We start from the raw sequence: 22,867 nt of genomic DNA, 5'->3' as shown, positions 1-22,867 counted from the left end.
CCAGGGAGGGAGGGGCCGGAGGGAGTGGGGAGCAGGTAAAAAGGGCCCAGGCAGGGTCTCCGTACCTTGTTGATGCTGAACTGCCCCTCGAAGCGGCAGCCGGCCCCGTTATTCAGCGGAATCTTCATGGAGTTGTCAATGTGGCCCACTTCATGCCTGCCCATCTCATCCTGTATGTCGAGCCCGACCACTGCGGGAGCCAAGGAGAGAGGAAGGTCACAAACATCCAGAGAAACAGGAGGGTAGAGACCAGCCCCTTCCTCTACAGGAGCCCTCGTTCATCTACTGCATGGTCATGCTGGGCCCTGGGCCTTCCAGGAGGTCTGGTGTCCAAAGCCACAGAGAGGAAGCCAGCCAGCAGAGGAGAAAGTGATCGCTTGGCTAAGGGGAGCAACCTCTGAAACATTCCCACTCCCACAGAAGCACCACAAAGCCCCTGCCACTGCCTGCTGCTGAAGAGGAAGTGGGAAAAGAGTTGGGGGAAAGCTGTGGCTCATAGGGCCAGAGATTGAGGACAGGAGGGTGATGACTCTGCTAAATGCAGGGCTGAGGGGAGGCAGTAGACAGTAGGGTGAAGAGAGGGGACTGTGGGGTCCTCCACACTGGTCATCTGAATCCTGGCTCTGCCGTCCAAGGGTTGTGCACCCTGCCTCAGTTACTTAACCTCTGGATGCCTCAGTTCCTTTCTCTGTAAAACGGGTGGTGAGAGTAGAGCCTTCCTTGGAAGATTATGAGGATCAAAGAGTTAATAGGTGCAGAAAATGCTTAGGGAGAACCTGACACACAGTAAGTGGGACATGCTTAACAAACATCAGCACTCACTGCGTCTCAGACAGTTGCCAGGTTCACTGGCTGAACAGACTCAAGCAGGCATTCATTCACTCATCACTCACGTATTCTCACCTTCCTTCCCCCAGTGCCTATTCCTACCAGGCTCTGTGCTAAGCACCAGGGACGCGTGAAGGGAAAAGACAGGCCCTGACCTCCAGGAGCTTGGGCGTTTTTCTAGGTTCCTCAGTACACCAAATGGGAACCCTGCAGCCTGGAGTCCTGGTCCCGACTCCAATGGGACTCTGTCACGTCACTGTGACTCAGCTTCCCCAACTGTAAAATGGGCAGGCCAATACCAACTGCATTCCCTGAGATGGTCCAGGTGGCAAACAGGGAGAGGATCCCCGTAAACTATGGAAATGCAGGAATTTCCCTGGCAGGAGTGCTACAAAGTCGTGATAGAGAGAAAGAAGAGCTGGAAGCAATTCTAAAGTAATCCAACCTTAAAAGAGAAAAACGGGAACAACCCGTGTTTCTCAGTGGGGAAAGGGAAGCAAGTGAGGCCGGGCACAGAAGGGGGCGTGACGCAGCGATTCAAAACGTCGGTCACGGGCCTGTGGTGCGTGGGAAATGATGGTGCTACGTTGAGTTTAAAGAAACGCAACTGGGACCCTGTTTGACTCAGAAGTTCCTCCCCCGGGACCCCATCCTCCAGACACACACACGTGTGTCCAGATGTGTGTCCAAGGCTGCTCTGGGCAAACTTATCTGAAACTGTGACAACTGGAAGCACCCCAACTGCCTGTCAAAGGGGAACAGTCAAGGAAGAGCCCCCTCCACAATACTATGCAGCAGGTACCAGCAATGAGTTAGTTTACCAGCACTAGGACCTCGAGCAAGTTACCTAACCTCTCTGTGCCTTGATTTCTTCCTCTCTCATAGGCTCGTTGTTAGGATTAAAGAAAATGAAAGATTACTACATGCTAGACACTCATCTAAGTGCCTTCTATGTAAGAACACACCATCTGAACATCCCTGTGGGGAAGATATATTATCAGCCCCACTCTACTTGGGGAAACTGAGGCAAAGAGAGCTCACAGCTATGAAGCCTGGATCAGAACAAAGGGAGTATTCCTCCAGAGCCCACACCCTTTACCCAATCTGCTAGAACACCTCTCATCTTAATGTGTTAATACAGCTGAAGGACTTGGGACAGGGCTTGACCCAAAATAACAGCTGAATTATTATTTTATGATTATGAGTAATATAAGTACAGCTCCAAGACACTAGCTAAAAAAAACTCTACAAGTGTCCTATATTGTAGGGTCCCAATTATATAAAAAGGAAAAAAAAACCCAAAACCCCCGTACTTATCAGTTTTGCAGATATATACACACACACACGCACACGCAGGGGTGGAGAAAGGGGGCCCAACTGCTAGCAGAGGCTTCCTGTGGTGGAGATGGCATGCTGGAGAATGACAAAGCGAAACAGGAAAGAGGAACTTTTACTTTCTTAAAAATATATTTTTGTACTTTGAATGCATGTCTTTTTTTAAATAATAAAAAAGTATTGCTGTATTAATTGTGTAATAAAGAATATTATTTTAAAAAGCAGGATATGAGATTGGACATGCAGCATGATTTCAGCCATGTTTAGAAATGCACAAAAAGGAAGGCCAGCTGGACAGAATAATGTGAAAAAGTCAACCGACTCTATCGTTGGGTGGTGGATTTACAGGTGATTTCTTCTCTTTGCTTCTCTGGATTTTCCAGAGGTACAATGATGAGCAAGCATTTTTTTCTATAATAAAAGTTTGAAGTTTTTTTAAAAGAAATGCCAGGGTACTGGGCTCTGGGGGGAGCCACCTGGGTTCAGGTTATAGCTCCTCAGAGCTGGCAGGGCCTGGTGGGGAGCAGGGCAGAGGGGCCAACACAGCCAGCAGCCAGAAGTTGCCTGGACCCCTCCTGAGCCAATGCCTGGAGTTGAGACTGACCCTGGAACCACATCCCTTCCCTTCCCTGCCCCATGGATCCCAATCCTCTGGCCTGGCTAAGAATTTCCTTGCTCCAGAGACACAATCAACACCTGAATGAGAAGCTGACAGATGAATTAGTTTTCAAAGAGAAAGAAAAAATAATAAAAAATAAAAGCAACCTATTTCAATAGGTTGCCGGGCTTGGGGCCTATCGTGGATTCAAAACTGTGACATAATTCTCATTCTCTATCTCTAGCTGGAGAGCCACCCAACATTCTGCTGTAGGCCTAGCCCTTTAATAGAAAGGAGAGGGGGGAAAGGGGAGAAGGGGCTGCATCAGGTTATACGCTAGGTCGGGGCAGAGGGACAGCTAGAATCCTCGTCCAGGAAAGGACACCCAGTCTACCTGCTAGCTAATGAGTCTAGGAACCTTCTCAACAGATCCTCTCAACAACCTCAGGCAATAGATATTACTAAGCCTATTTTGCAGATAAGGAAACAGAGGCTCAGAGAGGTCACATTGGCCAAGGTCAGTTTTAGTAAGTAAAGGACCCAGGATCTGACTCTGAATGAGTTTTGTTTTACACAAATAATTCATTCTCTTGGTTAAAACAAACATACAGACGAACTTGGTATGAAGTAAAAAGGGCACTTCTTGACTCTCCCCAGTAATAGATGCTGTGGGAGCCCTGCTCCACTCCCTTTCACTGCGGGTACACCCGCCCCAGCTTCTGTAGGTGTTGGCCACTAATGTCTCCAAGCTGCACCCTCCTTCAGATGAACACTCTTGGCTGATTGGAGGTCTCCTTGCCTTGAAATGCTTGGGAGGTTCTGTGACCCCCATCAATCCCATACACACCACCTTGCAGCTATTAGTCAGTGATACGGGTATAACAGCCTGGTCCCATTGCTTCTGGGTGGGACAAGCTCTATGATGCCCTTCATACTCTGCAGCATCCTGTGAGGTCAGGCTGAGATTGGACTTCAGCTGAACACACATATTTGCATATCCTGCCCTAGCCTGCATCCCTCTCTCCCTGACAGCTTCTTCCTCTCAATACACCCCTTGCACGAGAATCTCAGGTTCTGCTTCTAAGAAACTAGACCTAAGAGGCACTCCTCACCTCCATGCACCAACCCAGCTGCTCTCCACAGGTTACCCCTATGAGTAGTTTCTTATGCTTTTTTACTCCAGAAAATCTCCAAGTGCATGCATATTCGATGACATTCTCCTCTAAGAAAAGAGTGGGCAGAATCATGCTACATGTTGTTTGGAGCTTGCCCCATCCACTTGGCTTATCCTGGATATCTCCCCATTTATGCACACATAGATCTGCCCAAAGGAGGGGTCTTGCTGTTTGGAATACTCACATTCACAGTGCAAATTGGGTAAACTGATGTTCAGACTGACATCGATTTTGCCCCCGCTGTCCTTGTCCGGGTCATCGACATAGAGCTCGTTCACACTGAGGGAGAGACAAGGACAGAAACTTTCACTGACCCGGGGGCACAGATCCCCTTGGCTGCAGGGGACAGCCAAGAGTCACTTCACTTGGTGACCACTGCTCAGATGACCCAGACTCCCATCTGGGCGAAGCCTGCATATCCCATCTCGACAGCACCCTCCAAATGCCACCCTATCACTTAGAGGAAGGGCAGCTGCTCAGTGGGAGGTGGGTGGGGTGGTGGGAAGAACTCATCTTTCAGAGTCAGACAGATTCAAGTTCAAAACCTGGCTCTGGCTCCTTTTATGTTCTCCTCTATGAACCTATCTGTTAACCAGGGACACCACCATCCTCTGCTAATGGGATGGTTTGAATACTGGAATAAGAAATGGGGTCTTACTAGGGATCAGAGCCTGGCACCAACAGGCACACAGCACCTGACTGCCTCCTTTCTTGAGATCCCTGCCCATCTAGTTGGGAAAGGAGAAATTCCCAGATGCTCCTCATCACAATGTCCTAGGGGAGGAACCAGCCCTGAGAACCGACTTGATAGCTGTGTTAGTTTCCTGTGGCTGCTATAACAGATGATCACAAAGTTAACGGCTTAAAACAACACAAATTTATAATCTTATACTTTTGGAGGTCAGAAGTCTAAAATGGGTCTGCAGGGTTGTGTTCCTTATTGAGGTCCCAGGGGAGAATCCGTTTTCTTGCTTTTTTAGCTTCTAGGAGATGCCTAGGCTTGTGGCCTCCCTTAATCCATCTCCAGAACCAGCAGCGCTGCCTCTTTGCTCCCTGATCACCTGCCTCTCTCTTATAAGAACTCTGTACTTTCATCTGTCACACCAGGATAGCCCAGGATCATCTCCCCATCTCAAGATCTTTAATGTGATCATATCTGTAAAGTTCCTTTTACCATGTAAAGTAGCACAGGCACAGGTTTCAGGGACAGGGATGTAAACATCTTTGGAAGCTGGAGTTCATTATTCTGTTGACCACAGAATAATAGTTAGGGGGCAGGTGGCTCCACAGACAGCCACATCACCTTGCTGTCAGGGATAACAGCACAGAGTTGGATCTGTTCACAACACACATTTGTTCAACAAATATTCTTTGAGTACCCACTACCTGTCAGGTGCCAGAGACAGTCAAGAACCAGACAGATGTGGTATCTGCCTTCACTGAGCTTACAGACATTAGAACCAGACATTACTCACCTCCTAAATAAACATGTTGCCACCAATTACGATTAGTACTTTGATGGAGGGCCGGCCCGTGGCTCACTCGGGAGAGTGCGGTGCTGATAACACCAAGGCCCCGGGTTCGGATCCCATATACGGATGGCCGGTTAGCTCACTGGCTGAGCGTGGTGCTGACAACACCAAGTCAAGGGTTAAGATCCCCTTACCGGTCATCTTTTTAAAAAAATAAAAAAAAAAAAAAAAAAAAAAAAGTACTTTGATGGAAAGCTGCAGAGTGCCAGGAGAGGGACTGCAGAGCGACTGACTTTTGGGGAGAGCTGGCTGGGAAGACTTCTCTGAGATGTAAGTTGAGGTCCAGAGGATGAGGAGACTCTATCCTGGCAGAGAGGGGAAGGGGAATCCTGACAGCGTGTGCAAAGGCCTGGAAGTGGGGAGGGCATGGCTGGCTTGGGGAACTGAATGAAGGTTGCATGGCTGCAGTGTAAGAGCAAAGGAAGCCTGGCAGTCAGAGAGTGGGTGGGGCCAGCTCAGGCGGGTTGGATGCCTTTAGACTAGATGCTGAGCACAGCTGCGTGGTCAGGTTTGCACTTCAACAGGTTCCCTCTGGCCACAGTGCAGCAAGGAGACCAGATGGGAAGCTGCTGTAGTGGCCCAGGCAAAATTTGATGGCCACCTAGCTGGGGTGTGATAGGGATGGAAAGGAGGGAAGGATGCCAGATACAGCAAGTAGGCAGGACGGATAGGTGGGACATGGGTGTAGATCAAGGGAGGCACACAGGCAGACTGCCATGTTTCTTTCTAGACCATACATCGGGCTGAGAGCCCCTGGAAGGAGCCGGACTGAAAGGGAGGGAGTGGTTCGGAACTCTAGAGGTGGTGCTGAGCTTGAGCTGTCTTGGAGACAACCCTGAGGAGCTGCCAAGTGGATATCAGACAGCTGTGTCTGAAACTCACTTCTGATTCCCAGATAACTCCCTTCAGGGACAGGGAACCAAATCTAAAGGCCTGGCCTAGTGGGGAGTGCTTGAGGTGGCTGGGCTGTGGTTATGTTAATAATTTATTAGGCCTCTTGGGTCCTGTCCATAGGCTGTAAAATAAAGGAAGATTGCCCACTCTGAACAATCAGACTCTAGGAGAGCCTCGTAAATGGCCATGTCTTTGGGAAAGAACAAGCCGGGCCAGGTCAAGGGAATTTCGCTTTTTCAAAGTCCCCATCTTTGTGCCCTCAGCACCTAGTATGATATAGCTGGTGAGCAATTAAGGAACAGTGGGCTCAGAAAGAAGTGGGGACTGTTTCCTTGTGGGGCCATAAGGATATTCCCAGAAACATGAGAGCAACAGAAGCAGCTCAGCCTTCAGACACTAGACCTCTAGCCCGTTAATTAAGCTGCAGGAGGCCTACTGGGGGGCAGGGGAGGGGGTTACTATGTGCATTCACATCATCCCATCTGCTCCTATGAAATCTCCCAATCCCCATTTTAAAACCAGGAAACTGAGGCTCAGAGAGGGTGTATTCCATCCCCAAGGTCAAATAATAGGAAAGGGCTGAGCTAGAATCTCAACCCAGGTCTGCCTTACGTCCTAGGCTTTCCACAGCCTCCCCTCCCTCTCCTCAGCATCCAAGGTCAAGGGAGAAGATGAGGGGGACCCTCAGTGACCACGGGGTGTGGGGAGGGGACACATGGGCCTGGGCTTGGTGGGAGAGGAGTGAACAGGAGGTTAATCTAGAGGAGGATCGATTTCTCCTTAGCCTTCAGCACCCAATTTCTACCCCAGCCTCAACTCACAACTCCGGAGGGTTGTTGAGTAATGAAATTGCTGGGTGATTAACAAAATGGTCATGGAGGGAGAGCCTCCAACTTCTCTTCCCCGGTGAGTGAGACTCTTCCTTGAAGCTGTTCACCTTTCCCACCTGGCAAGGCTGGGCCTCTGCGCATCACTGAGGGATTGTGGGATGATGTCACCCCCTGGCAATCCTCTGGGGATGACCTCAGCCAAAAGTGAGGCAAATCCCAGGTGTGGTGCCAAGGTGAGCTCACCCACGAGGCCCCAGAAAGCCTCTCCCAGGCATGGATGCTGCCTTCCTAACCAGAATAAGCAGAGGCCAGGCTCCCTGGGGCTGAAAGGCCACCCAGAACAAAGGGGCTGAGGCGCTGGCTGGAATGGAAAACACACCAGCCTGCAGCACACTGGGCCAGTCTGGTTATGTAAGGCCAGAACTGGTTGCTCCCAAGCTCCTTCCTGGAGGGCCCCAGGCTGTGGGATATACATGATTCAATCACCTGTGCTGCCTGATGAGGTCAGCATGGCCGCCTTCTGCGTCCAAGGCAAATGTTCCAGGGCTGCTGGCTTCCTGCCACCCAGAGCCACCCGTCAGCAGGGGCCTGCCAAGGCTATCTGACTTTACTGGCTGAACCAATTTTAAAAGGCCAATGGGCTGCCAGAAATCAGCCCATCTGAAAGAAAAATAAATGCTTTTTGTGGATTCACTGCAGTTTGGTAACTATTGTGGGTCTGACTCCTGCTGTTTTTAGCATGGGCAATGAGAAGACCCATGGGGCAGTGGCAGACAGATGTGGGTTCACCTCCTGGCTCTGCTACTTAGAAGCTGGGGGACCTGGAACAAGTCACTTCACCTCTCAGCCTCAGTTTCCTCATATGTAAAACTGGTAAAGCTTTCGATGAAGTTAGAAGATAGGCAAAATGAATCTACGGCAATAGAAGTCAGAAGAGTGGTTACTGACTGGGAGGAGGCACAGGAAACCTTCTCAGCAATGGAAATGTGTTATGTCTTGACTGAGGTGACAGCTACACAGCGGTAGACACAAGGGAAAGTTCGGTGAGTCTCACCCTTAAGATTCATGCACTTCCATGTATGTAAGTTATCAATACCTCGCTTTTAGCGAGGAAAGGAAAAGAAAGGAAAGAAAATAAAAGCCTGGCCGGTTAGCTCACTTGGGAGAGCGTGGTGCTGGTAACATCAAGGTCACAAGTTTGGCTTCCCGTACTGGCCAACCACCAAAAAAAAAGAAAAGAAAATAGAAAATAACGAAGGGAGGGGAGGAGGGAGAGAGGAAAGGAAAGAGGAAAATACAGAGGACAGGTGGGTAGAGCAGGAGGACAGGTGGGTAGAGCAGGAGGACAGGTGGGTACAGCAGCAGGCCGTCCCAGGGCAGGAGTGAGTGTGTGTCACTCATCTCTTTCTCTTGAGGCTGCCCACAGGTCCTTCTTGGTCAAGAAAATACAGCATCCTGGGGGACGCCCGGCTGTCAGGGTCAAATCCTGGCTCTGCCATCCCCTGGCTGATTGACCTCGGGTAAGAGCTCTCACTGCCACCAACCTCAGTTTCCCCAGATGTAAAATAGGGACAATCATAGGATTGATGTCATGGGATTACTGAAAAGATTAAATGAGAACAAGAGAGATGCTGAACACGGTCTCAGTAAATAGCGTTAAAGAAGTGTCCACTATTTTTATCACAATTATTAACATCAGTGTTTAATGAGTTGATAACAACAGGGACACTAACACAGCACCTCACAGCGTCGTGGTGAAGATTAAATGTGTTAGTGTGTGTACGGCACTTGCACAGCCACCCCCCACTCCCCACCTTCTAAGGCTTTTGTAAAAGCTGGGAGTCATTTCGGTTTCAAGCACCCAGTTTGTGCCAGGGACTACGTGGGGGGCTTTCACAGGTGGTGTCTATTTAATACTCACAGCAAGGTAGCATGTAACAGGGGTTGCTGTTCTCTTTTCACGGATAACATCAGGCTCAGAGGAGGATAAATGACTGGCCAAGATCACAAACTCAGGAAGAGGCAGAGGCGCCATCTGAACCCAGAGTCACCGAGCCCCGAGCTGTGCTGTTCCCATTGCATTACACTGTCTGGATGTGACAGGAATTGGGGAAAAACTGAGGGGTAAGTGGTCTCCAAGTAGACCTGTGAGGCAGGTGTCATTCATTGTCCTTTTTGATAACCTTCAGGAGTGCCCACCGCCCCCCATGGCCCAAGTGCCTGCAGGGCAGGGAGGCGCTCAGAGGTTCACTTGCTTTGTGTCTACAAGCCTCCCTTGGTCACCTCCACCTGCCACGCCAGGATGGGTAGCAACATCTGATTCCCCCACCAGGACGAGGGCTCCCTGAGCCTCAGCACAGAGGACATGCTCACAAACTTGTGAGGAATGAATACGAATGGAGGAGGGAGTGCTCAGCTGGAACTCTCAGGAACCATGCACTGATCGCTGGTCCAGAAGTTGAGAGCACAGTCAGGCTGTGTCGCCTTGTAGGGAGAGGGGAAGAAAGGAGCTGAGGAGGTATGGGTGGGGGGAGTGTAGGTGGAATGCAGTGGAGGGCCTTGAAATTCTAGGCTGAGGCGTGAGTCCGATGACATCTACGGAAAACAATTTTATTTGCTTTTAGAAGAGCACTTGAATAGTTCAGATTCCTGCCTAAATTCGCTGACCTCCATGCTTAATAATTTGATCGAATGGAAACTTACACAGCAGTGAGGCTTGCAGCAAGGGCCTGGGGTGAGAGTGGGAGTGGAGGGATGTAGGTTATGCGAGTGAGCACTCTGAGACCTTGAGTTTCAAATCCTGACTCTTCCAGGTGAAAATAAGTACATCTGTAACCTACCAGCAGGGTCTCCAAAAATTGTCCCTCCACAACCAGCTTCCCAGTCCTGCCTCACACCCTACTCCAAAGCCATGGTCCCAGCACCTTCAGCCCCTCTGCCTAGCCCCACCACCCAGTTCCTCACAGGGGCTTGGGCCTCTGGGTCACTCTGCCCCAAACCCATCTTTACAAGAGGTGATCTTTCTGAGGCATAAACCCAATCTTGTCACTTCATGCTCAGAAGCCCTCAGGCCTCCCGTGCTAAGAGCAAGGTCCTTAAAGCTCCTTAATGAGACATCTGCGGCTCTCTACCCAGCCCTGGCCCGGAGTCCAGTGTCAGAGCAGGTAATGTGGGCTCAGAGGGGGACATTCGGCTCCTCCTCTTTGGTTAAGTTTCTGGCTTCTCCACTCTGGGCCTGCTACGGGAAACATATGAGGACACGATTCAAGACAACCTCCCAGCTCCTACTTCCTGGGGTTCCATCTGCCCACTTGGCCGTCTCAGCCCAGAAGTGTGCATCCAATTGCTCCATTCAACTGCCACGTGCCCAGGGCTCTGAAATGCTCTGGGCAGGGAAGGGTAGGGTGACACAGTGGGGGTGCCAAATCTGGGCTGTGGCATCAGACAGACAGAGTTTGACTCCAGCTCCACCACTTACTAACCTTGTGTGGTTTTGGCCTCCTGGTGCCTCAGTTTTCCCCTGGTATAAAGTGTGGCTAACAGTAGTAACTACCTCAAGGGATTTTGTGATGATAAAGTGAGATGATCTATATAAAGTGCTAACCTAGGCGGCCAGCATGTGGTCACTCACAAGGAAAGTACCATAAGTTATATTATGCTTTAAATGATCAGTAGAGAGTTCCAGTTACTACATTTTATTATTACCAATCCCCTCAGGTTAATAATTATTAAAGGCAGCCAGAGCCTAGGCAGTCAAAGGCTGGAGCATTCTGCAGCCACGTTCTCCAACGAGGGGGCTTCTCCCCTGGACACAGGGTCTCAGAACACCCTGTGGGACATTTTCCCAAGAATATTACCAGCCTGTCCAAAGCCCAGGTTGGAGCCCAACAGCCCAAACAAACACGCCTCCCTCCCCACCAGGCCAAGGCCAGAATAAGCGTCTTATGTCACTGATAACCGCAGGCTGGGGTTGGCGTGATGTTGATCCAACCAGCAGTGACCTCATTTCCTTGGGTTACAATCTCATGTGGGGAGGGAGTGCTGACCCACCGTGGTCACAAACCAGAAGAGAGGGCCAGCCACCCCGGAAAAGAAAAAACTGTGACCATCAATTCTTCCCAATCCTGCAGGGCTTCCCAGGAGTCAGAGAAGCTTTTGATAAATGGAAGACCAGAAAGGGGCAATCCTTTTTCCTCCTGATTGTTAGTTAAGTCCTCGGGGTTCATCCTTGTGACTCTGGACTCCTGCACCATGGAGACAAGGGGGCATTCAGGTCACTGCATCTCCAAGGCTCTGGCTCTCGGGTGAGGACAGGTCTCTCTTCTTACTCCCGCCTCCCTCCCTCTCCCCAGCCACTGACACTGCAGTTGGAGAAATATTTAGCACAGAGCCAGAAGCAAGGCAAACAACTCAATTAATGGTCCCAGCACTTTTATCCCTCCCCTCACCCCTCTTCTTTCTTCCTCTCCAGGGACTTGGTGGTATCAGAGTGTCTGGGTGCTCCCAGGAGCACAGAAGAGGCAGTCCTGGAGAAGGAGAAGTGGGGAGCAGTAGGAACACACTGTGCTCTTCAGAAGGAAGCCAGCCTTGCCCTTGGTAAATGGCATGAGTTGCCCGGCCCTGCTGAGTGGCCCTTCCCCAGCACTGGCAGGCACACAGCAGGTGCAGCCCCACCTGCTCCAGTCTGCAGCTCTGACATCAGAACTGACTCGACTGCAGCCCATCGCCTCTGTGCCATTCCTCACTGGGGGCTGAGCTGACTTATGCCACCCTCACGCTGTCAGCAGGAGCAAGAGAGGCCCGTTCTTTTTTTTTTTTCATTGAATCTTTTTTTTTTTTTTTTTTTAATTTTATTTTGTCGATATACATTGTGGCTGATTATTGCTCCCCATCACCAAAACCTCCCTCCCTTCTCCTTCCCCTCCCCCCCAACAATGTCCTTTCTGTTTGCTTGTCGTATCAACTTCACATAATTGTAGTTGTTATATCTTCTTCCCCCCCCGTTTGTGTGTGTGTGTGTGTGTGTGTGTGTGTGTGTGTGTGTGTGAATTTATATATTAATTTTTAGCTCCCACCAATAAGTGAGAACATGTGGTATTTCTCTTTCTGTGCCTGACTTGTTTCACTTAATATAATTCTCTCAAGGTCCATCCGTGTTGTTGCAAATGGCAGTATTTCATTCGTTTTTATAGCTGAGTAGTATTCCATTGTGTAGATGTACCACATTTTCCGTATCCACTCATCTGATGATGGGCATTTGGGCTGGTTCCAACTCTTGGCTATTGTAAAGAGTGCTGCGATAAACATTGGGAAACAGGTATACCTTCGACTTGATGATTTCCATTCCTCTGGGTATATTCCCAACAGTGGGATAGCTGGGTCGTATGGTAGATCTATCTGCAATTGTTTGAGGAACCTCCATACCATTTTCCATAGAGGCTGCACCATTTTGCAGTCCCACCAACAATGTATGAGAGTTCCTTTTTCTCCGCAGCCTCGCCAGCATTTATCGTTCAGAGTCTTTTGGATTTTAGCCATCCTAACTGGGGTTAGATGGTATCTCAATGTGGTTTTGATTTGCATTTCCCGGATGTTGAGTGATGTTGAGCATTTTTTCATATGTCTGTTGGCCATTTGTATATCTTCCTTAGAGAAATGCCTACTTAGCTCTTTTGCCCATTTTTTAATTGGGTTGCTTGTTTTCTTCTTGTACCGTTGTTTGAGTTCCTTATATATTCTGGATATTAATCCTTTGTCAGATATATATTTTGCAAATATTTTCTCCCACTCTGTTGGTTGTCTTTTAACTCTTTTAATTGTTTCTTTTGCTGTGCAGAAGCTTTTTAGTTTGATATAATCCCATTTGTTTATTTTTCCTTTGGTTGCCCATGCTTTTGGGGTTGTATTCATGAAGTCTGTGCCCAGTCCTATTTCCTGAAGTGTTTCTCCTATGTTTTCTTTAAGAAGTTTTATTGTTTCAGGGTGTATATTTAAATCCTTAATCCATTTTGAGTTGATTTTAGTATACGGTGAGAGGTATGGATCTAGTTTCATTCTCCTGCATATGGATATCCAGTTATCCCAGCACCATTTGCTGAAGAGGCAGTCCCTTCGAGAGGCCCGTTCTTAACTCCAGGAAGTGGGGATGGAGGGGACAAGGAAATTAACATTCACTGAGCACTTATTATATGCCAGGTACAGAGCAGCCTTAATACCTTTTTTAGAGTTAGGTGGGGAATACATAGGAAATGAATAAATGTATGAAGAAATATGGAACTATTGATATTAAAGTATATCAGGTACTCTATTAAGTACCTTTCAGCTAAATAATCTTGTTTAATCCTCACAAAATGTCACGCACCTGCAGCACCCTGTCATCTCCTACCCTGCCTTTGTTTTTTCTTCAGAGCACTGCTCGTCACTAACTGGTAAGAGTCTAATTGTTTGCTTGCTGACTGTCTGTTTCCAGCTCCGGCATTTTAAGCCCCTCTGAGAGCAGAACCACACAGCAGTGAATAAGCGCACCTGCCCTGTGCTCCAGGAGCTCACAGTCAGGGAGTGAGCCCATGGTTATACAGCAGCGTAGAGGGCCTGGCCTGTCTTGGTTCTACCTATGCCATGTCCCCTCCTCCATCTGCTCACTTTGCTCCAGCCATACCAGCCTTCTTCCTGTTCTTCACATACCCCATGTAATTCCTGCCCCAGGACCTTTGTACATGCTGGTGCTCCTGCCCACAATAGATGAAGCCACCTGGCTGACACCTGGTCCTTTCTGCTGTCACATGTGTACCCCTCTCACCTTGCTCAGAACATGATGAGTCTGTAGAGCAGTTCCCCTCCCAGATAGTGGTGTATACCCTGGAGAAGCCAGCAGGTGCCTGGCATATAATTGGTATTTCATAATGCTGGCAAGTCTCAATCTCTTGCTGCTCTCCTTGCTTCCATTTCCAATTCATGATGAGGTGATCTCTGAGATGTCCAGTGGCCCAAATGTGCACAGGAGGAAGATCCTTGAAATCGACAAGGTCACCGCACATTTGGGGGTTGTGGAGAACAAAACCCCTTCTTTGACCCTTGCATGACCAGTGGGTCATGTCTTGGGAAGCAGACAAAGCCTCTTCCATATCTGGAAGGGAGCTTTGACTCTGGTCTACCCTCCCTCATTTGGCCAGCAGTACTGAGACCCAGAGAGGTTCAGTAACTTGCCCAGGGTCACACAGCAAAGTAGTAAACAGGCAAAGACCTGATCCTATGTCTCCTGATACCTTGTCCAGTGCTCTTCCTACCACTCTATGAGGCCCCCTAGGCTTTGGTGCCATCAGGGTTAAAAACAGGATCAGAATGACAGGGAAGGTGGGAAGTGGGAAGCTATATCCAGAAACAGTTAAGGGGAGGCAAGACCAGTGCTCCCATCTTACCAGGCCATTCAGTGTGCAGGACAAGCACTCACATGGGCTCAGAAGGCAGACAGGCCTTGGAGCTACCACCACCCTTGACTGTGGCAAGTCCCTTCACTTTTGTGAGCCTCAGTTTGCTCTTCTGTAAAAGGAGAGAGCTACATCCTGGGGTGGTTTCAGGATTAGAGATGATAATGCTTTATAACAACAAGAACCATCTTGGGCTAAGCAGCTATATTTTTAGCTCCCTATTGTCTTGTGGCTCTGAGGGAGGCAAAGGAAACCAAGAAATTCCATGAGTTGAAAAATAAAATTCCAGTGTTGAACAGGGAGTGGGTGGCCAGGGCCTAGCTCTAGGATGACTTTCTGGGTTGCAAACACAGAAATGAAGAGGCTTTGAAGCCTCAAGCCAGTGCCAGAGGCAACAAGCTCCTGGGTCTAATTCCATCTCTGAGGGGTATCCGATGAGGTTGCAACTGAATAATTCCAATGGCATTCTGTGTTACACACTCCCCAGAGTGTTTACTAGGTTATCTGGACGACGATAATTCTTGGAATCAGGGATGGATTAACTCTGTGTCAGTCGCTGACAGGAAGCCCACACTGATTCCTTACTGAGTGTGGGCCTGAGAAATGAGAGCGCATTTAGTGGAGGAGGCTGGGCTCTGCTGTCGGACACTTCGCCCCCCTCCACTAGGAAGCTGCATATCCATTTCTCTGAACTCTTCTGCTCTCACATCAAATGACCCTGAGATGATTCAGAGGTAAAAAAGCCCACTGGCCAAACAAAGGGATGGCACAGATGAGCAAATTATTTCTGTTCATCTATGAACCCAGGAGGCTCCCCTTCCCCCCACTGAACTGAACCTAAATGTTCTCTTTAGCTTTATCAAAGCACCATTCCCCTTTGCTCTAACTTTAAAACCTTTTTAGAAACAGGGAGGCAACCGATGCCACAGGCTTGGAAGAAGAAGTTGAAAGGTTTGGAGACCTCTCTCCTTTTTAACACCCCTCCCTCTTCTTGTCTGGGGTCCCAGAGGGCCCTGAAAGGCCCCATCAGGGAAGCGTGACTTACACTTCTGTCGTTATGAATCCGGTGAGCTCCGAGAGGAAGAGGAAGAGGATGAAGAGGCAGCAGCAGATAGAGACTGGAAGAAACAACACAGAGGTCCAAGCAGTTAAGGGTGGTAGGTGCTGATGCAGGGAGGCTACCCCACCCACCTCCTCCACCCTTGGAGAAAAGAGGCCCCAGAAGCAGGGTGGGGGCAGGGGTTCCTAAAGTCCCTTCTTACTCATGGCCTCAATAAAAAGCAGCTTCACCGCCAGAAGGCAGGCTGCCTTTGGTACTGATCTGACCCTCGGGTCTGGATCAACCTCCCCCCACAGGCAATCCTTCTGGGGGCCAGCCCTGCTTTCTTCCACAAGAGCTCTTTGATGCAGAATTCAGCCAAAAGCAGAGGTTGCAAGTTGGCGGCCAACAAATGTGTTCTGGTTGTCACTCCAGAGGATATGTCAATCCTCTGGAGTGACATATGAGGATACTTCAAAAAGTTCACAGAAAGATTCTTATCTTTTAATGGTATTTTTCCATGAACTTTTTGAAGTACCTACATATTTTTTAAAATTTGGAGTCCATATTGAATCAGGAGATTTTTACATGAAAGTCCAGATTTCTGGTTTCTCCAGAACACTGAGCCCTTGTTCCCACATGGCATCTGAGTCCACCAGCTTGCCACAAGCCCCATCCCTCCCTCCTGCCTCCCTGATTCCCAGGCTGAGGCAGAGTGTCTGATGCCATTTATCTCCATCCTCTGTGGTGCCATCAACCCTGTGCTCACATCTCTCTCAGAAGTAGGAAAATGAAAATACCAAGAACTGTGCTTCAAGAGAAGAGACAATTCTTTACAGAAGTGAAGAATGGTTCGATGCGTTTGAAATGCAGAGTTTAGACCAGAGTTCTGGCGTCAGCCCACGTCACTCATCTTTATCTCACCTGCCTTACCCATGAAGACATTGGCGTTTGCAGCCCTTGAGGTCATTGCTTGGGGCAGGACATAACAAGTGCCCCAGAGTCTGGCCCTCCTCAGCTCACCAGCTCCATCTATGACACTCCCCACAACGTCCAACCACCCAGCCACACCGAGCTGCTTGCTGTTCCCGAAATGCATGTATTATCTCTGTTCCTATGCCTGGAATGATCTTCCGCATCTCCCCTATTCCTCCATGGTTATCCTCTCTGCTGGGTGAACTTCTACTCATTCTCCCAGGCTAAGGCCCAACTCAAATGTCCCTTCTGGTGGGAAGCTTCCTCCATCATCAGAGGTGGAGCTGGTCACTCTCCTCTGTGCTCCCTGTCTCTATTTGAACACTTTCCACATTTTATTGGTTACCTGTGGCTGTTTCTTCCACTAGACTGATATCCCAGAAGGCAAAAACTCCATAGTTCCAGTGCCTGGCCTGAGGCTGGGGACGCAGAAGGCACTAACAGGTATTGCATGAGTCAGAGAATCAGTCCCCAAAGTACAAAAGGAGGGCAGAACATGCCTCACCTGGGCTTATAACAGAGGAGTGTAGTGGGCAAGGGCTCACGCTCTGGGGTCACACTGTAGCCCCACGACTCTACTGAACCTGCTGTGTGTCCCTGGGTAAGTTTCTTAATGTCTCTGTGCCTCAGATTCCTCATCTGTAAAATGGCAAAAGTCATAGTACCTGCCTCATAGGGCTCCTCCGAGGATTTAAATAACATGGAGATTGGGCTTGAAACAGTGCCTGGCAGGTAATAATCACTTGAATATTAGCTCATTAGTAGGACTTTCATCAGGGAGATGTTGGGAGTGTTTGGTGATTTGACAAGGTTGTTGGCCCTTAGCTTCCCAAAAAGAAAGAAAAAAATTCCTAGTCCCACTTGCTAATTCTGCTGCATTTTTAGCAGCTTGCACCTGAACTGGCAGAGCCATCATCAAGGATGCTAAAGCCAGTTATTTATATCATTTTTATTAGTCTATCTACCTACCTGTCTATTTAAAATAGCAGCCAAAAATCCATCGATCTACCCATCCATCCATCCATTGATTCATCCATCCGTCTATCTCAAATATTTGTTGGGCACCTACTACACGCCCTGTCATGAGTACATTAACAGACATCCTGTCATTTCACACTCCCACCAACTCTGACGGGGCATGATCCCATGTTAAGGGTGTAGATATGGAGGCTCAGATTGACGAAGAGACTGGCCCAGGGCTACCCTGTATGGGGCAGGGGAGACAGGACTGGAACCCATGTGTTCTAGAACCAATGCCCTGAGAAAAGGAATCCCAAGAACTCAGGCTCCAAGTGAAGGGAGAGATGTCCCCAGACTGCCCGCTGAGTCTCTAAAACCACACCGAGATGATGCTGAAACTACTCCCAATTTCTTCCAAACTTTAAAAAAGTTGTATAGGAATGGTGTTTAAGGGTTTCGCTTTTTTTAAGAAGTAGGTAATACATGCATATTATAAAAACAACAACAACAAAAAAACCCAGCCGCATAAAAAGGTATAATCTGTGAGTCTCTTTCTCCTGTCCACAATCCACCCTTCCCTGTTACAGTCTTATGTGTCCTTCCACAGACATAAAAGCATAGATCTATATACAAATTCCTTTCTCTTCTAAGCAAACAGCAGCATAATGAACACATCCTTTTCAACTGGGCTTTGCTCACTCAGCAATCTATGTCTAAATAGGCTCCACATCAGTTTATACAGTGACAATGGTTTGTGTGTGTGTGTGTATGTGTGTGTGTTTTACAGCTTAGAAATTAATTTCAAATATCTTCTCCAGCTGCTGAACAAATCCATTGGAGAAGATCAATTACCAATACACATTGCCTGGCTCCTGTTCTTCCCTTCTCACCTGCAAACTGGTAATTATATCTCCTGAAAAAGAATCTCACCAAGCAGGCAAAACATCCTCCATCTGGAATCTTGCACTTTTTCTGACCAGCATCACATAGGACCCACATTTCAGAATCACGTGTGCTACTCCCCAAATCCTATCCCCAAGCCCCAACAACCCACTGGATGCTGTAATGATGCACAGGCACAAAATAGGGATTGTTTTTGAAGGTCAGTGCTGACTCAGATGGACCAGTTCTTCTAGCTGCCTTCCTTGCCCCATGCCTGTGGACATGCCACTAAGTTCTAACTTAATCCAGAGAAGAGGTGGGAGGATGGGGATGGGAAGAAGGCCTCTTTATGAAACCTGTGTGCTTTTTCAAGTCTTGGGCCAAAGCCTGATCAACTCAGCAGGTGGACATGATAAAGCACGGTGTCTGCTCAGCCAAGACACAAGAGGTCCAAAGGTCCTGATCACACATGCTCTGTTGTGTCTGTTCCCTCTCCCCTGGCCCCAGACTGGGAGGACAGAGATGAAGTCACAGCACTACTGTAGCATGGCTCAGAGAAGGTACAGAATAAATATTTATTGAATGAATGAATGAATGAAAAACATTAAGGCAGATAAGTATTTCAACCAGAAGGGCCTTCTGATAGTGAAGGCTTGAGGAAGGTTTTTCAATCCATGTTTGGGTGAGACTCTAAGGCTCTCTGACTCCAGACTGCTTCTGAAACTGACTCAGGCACTGGACAGTAGGAATGTGACCCCCAGAGAATGCTTGCTAGTAGGAAATCTGGTGAAGCCAGCAAACAGGGCACTAGATCCAAGATTCTGAGAAGTCTAGGAATTTGTCTAAGGTCATACATCCATGTAAGTGGAGGAGGCAAAATTCAAACCCTGATCTGTGAGTCTCCCGTGCCCTTGCTCTTTCCATAGTTATTAATAGTGCCCATCACAACATAATGAAATGTTGTGTGTCTGCGTCTACCTGCCCTGCTCAGCTGTGTGCTCAAGAACAAAGACGGAAGCCCTTTTATCAACGTGGTCCTAGCACTTGGCATGGGGCCTGGCCCCAGAACCTGGTTCATAAATATTTGTTCATTAAATGGTAGCTAAGGGCTGGCTTTCTATGCCTCACGCCTTTCCTCTCATGTAAGGGAATTCACTGTCTGGCGCACTGTGGTTGGGACTGCATATCAAACCTTGTCTCTGGAGGGCCATTTGGCAGGACCTTCTACATTTTAGAATGCACATACCCTCTGACCCAGTAATTCCTCCTCTAGAGAAGTTACCTTACAGAAATAACCATACAAGGACATAAAAAGATATGGACAAGGGTGTCTGTAACAGCAACGAACCAGAATTGGGAATGCCCCCTTTTGGGGCTGGTTACATAAACCATAGGTCAGCCAGAGAATGGAATATGTCATAGCTGGCAGGAAGAATGTGGTAGCCATTTATGTGCTGGTAGGAAAAGTGTCCAGGATATATCAATTGTAAAAAAGGGGGAGAAGAATGGTATGTACAGAAGGCGCCCTTTTGCGTTTAAAATAATGGTATAGGAACATCAAAGCCTGAATATGTTTCAAAACATTCTAGAAGGATACACACTTGATTGTTAACAAACTAGACAAGGGAGAGATGGTAGAGACTGAGGAAAGAGGTGTGAGCTGCTGGTTGGTTGTGGGAATGGGGCAAGAAGCTTCATTTGAATTTTTGGCCCAGTTCCTTGGTCTTCCCTTAGTTTTTCAAGGCCTTTCCACTTGTGAAGAGTACTGGTCATGGACCCTGTAGCCTGTCCCCCAATTTGGGGTTGTGATGTTTTCTCATAATTAGACTGGGTTGTTGTTTTGGGGGGTGATCCCACAGAGGCGAGGTGCCTCCACACATCACATCAGAGGTACACAACTTCCATGTGACTTACTGCTGAGGACGCCAGCCTTCATCACTTGGTTTAGGTTGTGTCTCCAGGTTTTCCCATAGCAAAGTTACTGTTTTTCCTTTCTGTTCTCTATTCTCCAGAAGCAAGTTACTAAGTCCAGCCCACACTCAAGGAGGGAGAACTAAATGCTACCTCCTGGATGGGAGAGTATCTACATGTATTATTTGGAATTCTTTTGTAAAGAAAGATTTGTCTCTTCTCCCCCATTAATTGATATCAGTCTGGAATCAGGGAACTTTTTCTTAATCCTTTGGGTTCTCAACCAGTAACATCATTACTTCTTTTGTTACTCAAATTGCCCCAGCTCTGGTCTTTGGGTTCTTCCTTCAAGTTGGCTCCTGGGTTCCACTGACACAGGTGCTCGGGGCTCATTTTGTGGTTTCCCTGCCTACCCCTGGAATCATCCATTTTTCTAAATAGCCCTGGTTCCTTTTATTGAAGAATGGGTTTGAGATTGTGATTTTTTAAAAATGGGTAAAAACATGCTTAAGTGAAACTCAAATCGTTTCAAAGGTATGAAGAAAAATGCAAATCTCCCTGCTACCCCTGAGCCCCAGTTTACTCCCCCAGAGGCAGCTGCTATTGATAATTTCTTGTGTATCCTTCCAGAAACAGATGATGCCTGTATCTTGCAGGGTTACAGTAAGGACAGAGATGAAATGAGAAAATACATGACAGGCTGGCAAGATGCTCCCCATTTCCTCCCTCCCTCCTATTTTTCTATCCTCCCTGACCTAGAAGTTCTGCACAGAGAGAAGGCACAGGTGCCGGGGGTGGGGGAAAGAAGGGGTCGGGAGAGGTTATTACTCACTAATGGCTCCGGTATACGTTGGCTGCGTAAGGTCCTTGGGCACCTTCCTGTAGATGTCAAACCTGCAAGTGGAGAGCAAATGGGATAGGGGTGAGGTACACACAAAGAGTGGGTCTCAAGGCAGCTGGCAGGTGTCCCATGTGGTCAGCAAGCCATGGTTCTTCCCAGAACTAGCTCTTTCCACTCTTTCGGGACACATCCTCCAACAGGCCTCTGACAGAAACCCTAACCCCAACCCCATCTTCTGATCACATCCCCTTGTCATATTTCCTTCATAACACTTATCACCAGAGTTGTTACAAATGACCTTGCCCAGTCATTTGTTTACACGTGTTTTCACTTCTTGGTGGGTCTTTTCCCATAATCAGAATGTAACCTCTTGTGTGGATAGGGACCTTGTCAGTTTTGCCACCAGACATGTCCCCAAACCCCTAGCATGGGCCTGGCACATAGCAGGCAGTCGATAAATAATTGCAGAATTGAACACCTGAGTCTTGGGTTCCTCTGACATGAGAGGAAATAGGGAAACGTAGTCTTTCTTGAGTTCTATGGCGGCGCTGCATTCTTGCTCCCTGTGACCTCTCTGCCCCCTCTTCCTGTCCCTGCCTCCACCTCCTCCTCCTGTTTCCACTCCCTCCTGCAGCCCCCACCAGCTCCTGCTGGCTGCTTCTTGGAGATTCTTCTTAACTCTAAGGCATAAGGCTAACATAAGATCTGGCATCAGCTGGAGATGGCGCTGGCTCTGTCTAATGGGGTTTTTCTCCCCAGAAGCAGACAGGTGCCCTTTTTTCTTATGGATCCCATCAGAGCACAGGGAAGTCATGGGGTGTGCTGGAAGAATTCGGGGTTTTGGTATCACAGACACAGGTTTAATTCTGGCCCTGCTTTACAACTATCTATTTAAGAGTTAAGACCCTGGAATCAGACTGGCCCAGTTCAAATCTCAGCTGGTCCCCTTCCTCACTGTATGACCTTAGACAAATGACTTCACCTCTCTGAACATCAGCTTCCTCATCTGTAAAAATGGAGCTATGATGACTAGACCCTGTAAGGTTAAAGGGTGAGGGAAATAAATGCCTAAAGAAGTCGATGCAGAGAGTTCACAGGAGAGGCTCCGAGCAACCGCTTGCTTTCCTCCTCTTCACTTGAACCTAAGCAGCACACAGTTCTCACACAGCAGTTTCATCAGCAAAGCCTTCAGTCCACACAACATTCCCAGGCTCTTGGTTAGAACCTGATGCGGCTGCTCTGGCCCTCAGGGGTGACAGGCCAGAATGTGGTTTCTCTTTGGTGACTGGGAAACAAAGTGCGTCCTGCTAAGTTCAGTGCAATGTGGAAATCTTGCGCAAGGATGACACTTGCCTCTGTGTGCTCACCCTAATTACACATGAAACATGCTCAGTTTAAGACCTCAGGGGAGAAAAAATTCCTGTGGGCCACCAAATTAAAAGGTATCACTTTCTCTGCTGCCTGCTCACCTATCAGCACAGGCTTGGGTCCCTAAGGGCACTAGAAACTGGGGCTGGGGTGTGGTCAGGACGGAGGGGGTCCATGCAACTCAACTATCCATACCTCCTCACCCCTCTTATTCTAAAAAGAGCATATGCCATGGAATCAGACTCTGGGCTCAACTGTGACTCCACCACTGT

At 48.3% G+C, this 22,867-nt stretch overlaps 1 protein-coding gene across 1 annotated transcript in view; it reads right to left on the bottom strand.

Moving 5' to 3' along the window:
• ERGIC1 (endoplasmic reticulum-golgi intermediate compartment 1) overlaps positions 1 to 22,867 on the bottom strand; it is a 103,932-nt gene that overhangs the window by 31,849 nt on the left and 49,216 nt on the right. Inside the window, exons 2-5 of the mRNA XM_063087017.1 lie at positions 21,219 to 21,280; positions 15,665 to 15,737; positions 4,121 to 4,215; positions 66 to 190 (exon numbers count right to left, since the gene is read on the bottom strand). Of these exons, the coding sequence (XP_062943087.1) occupies positions 66 to 190; positions 4,121 to 4,215; positions 15,665 to 15,737; positions 21,219 to 21,280 (355 nt within the window). The remainder of the gene's footprint in view (positions 1 to 65; positions 191 to 4,120; positions 4,216 to 15,664; positions 15,738 to 21,218; positions 21,281 to 22,867) is intronic.

The sequence above is a fragment of the Cynocephalus volans genome, chromosome 2 (genome assembly GCF_027409185.1).
Source record: "Cynocephalus volans isolate mCynVol1 chromosome 2, mCynVol1.pri, whole genome shotgun sequence".
Lineage (NCBI taxonomy): Eukaryota > Metazoa > Chordata > Mammalia > Dermoptera > Cynocephalidae > Cynocephalus > Cynocephalus volans.
Note: the sequence above shows the minus strand (reverse complement) of the source record. Positions and strands in the feature narration are given on the sequence as shown.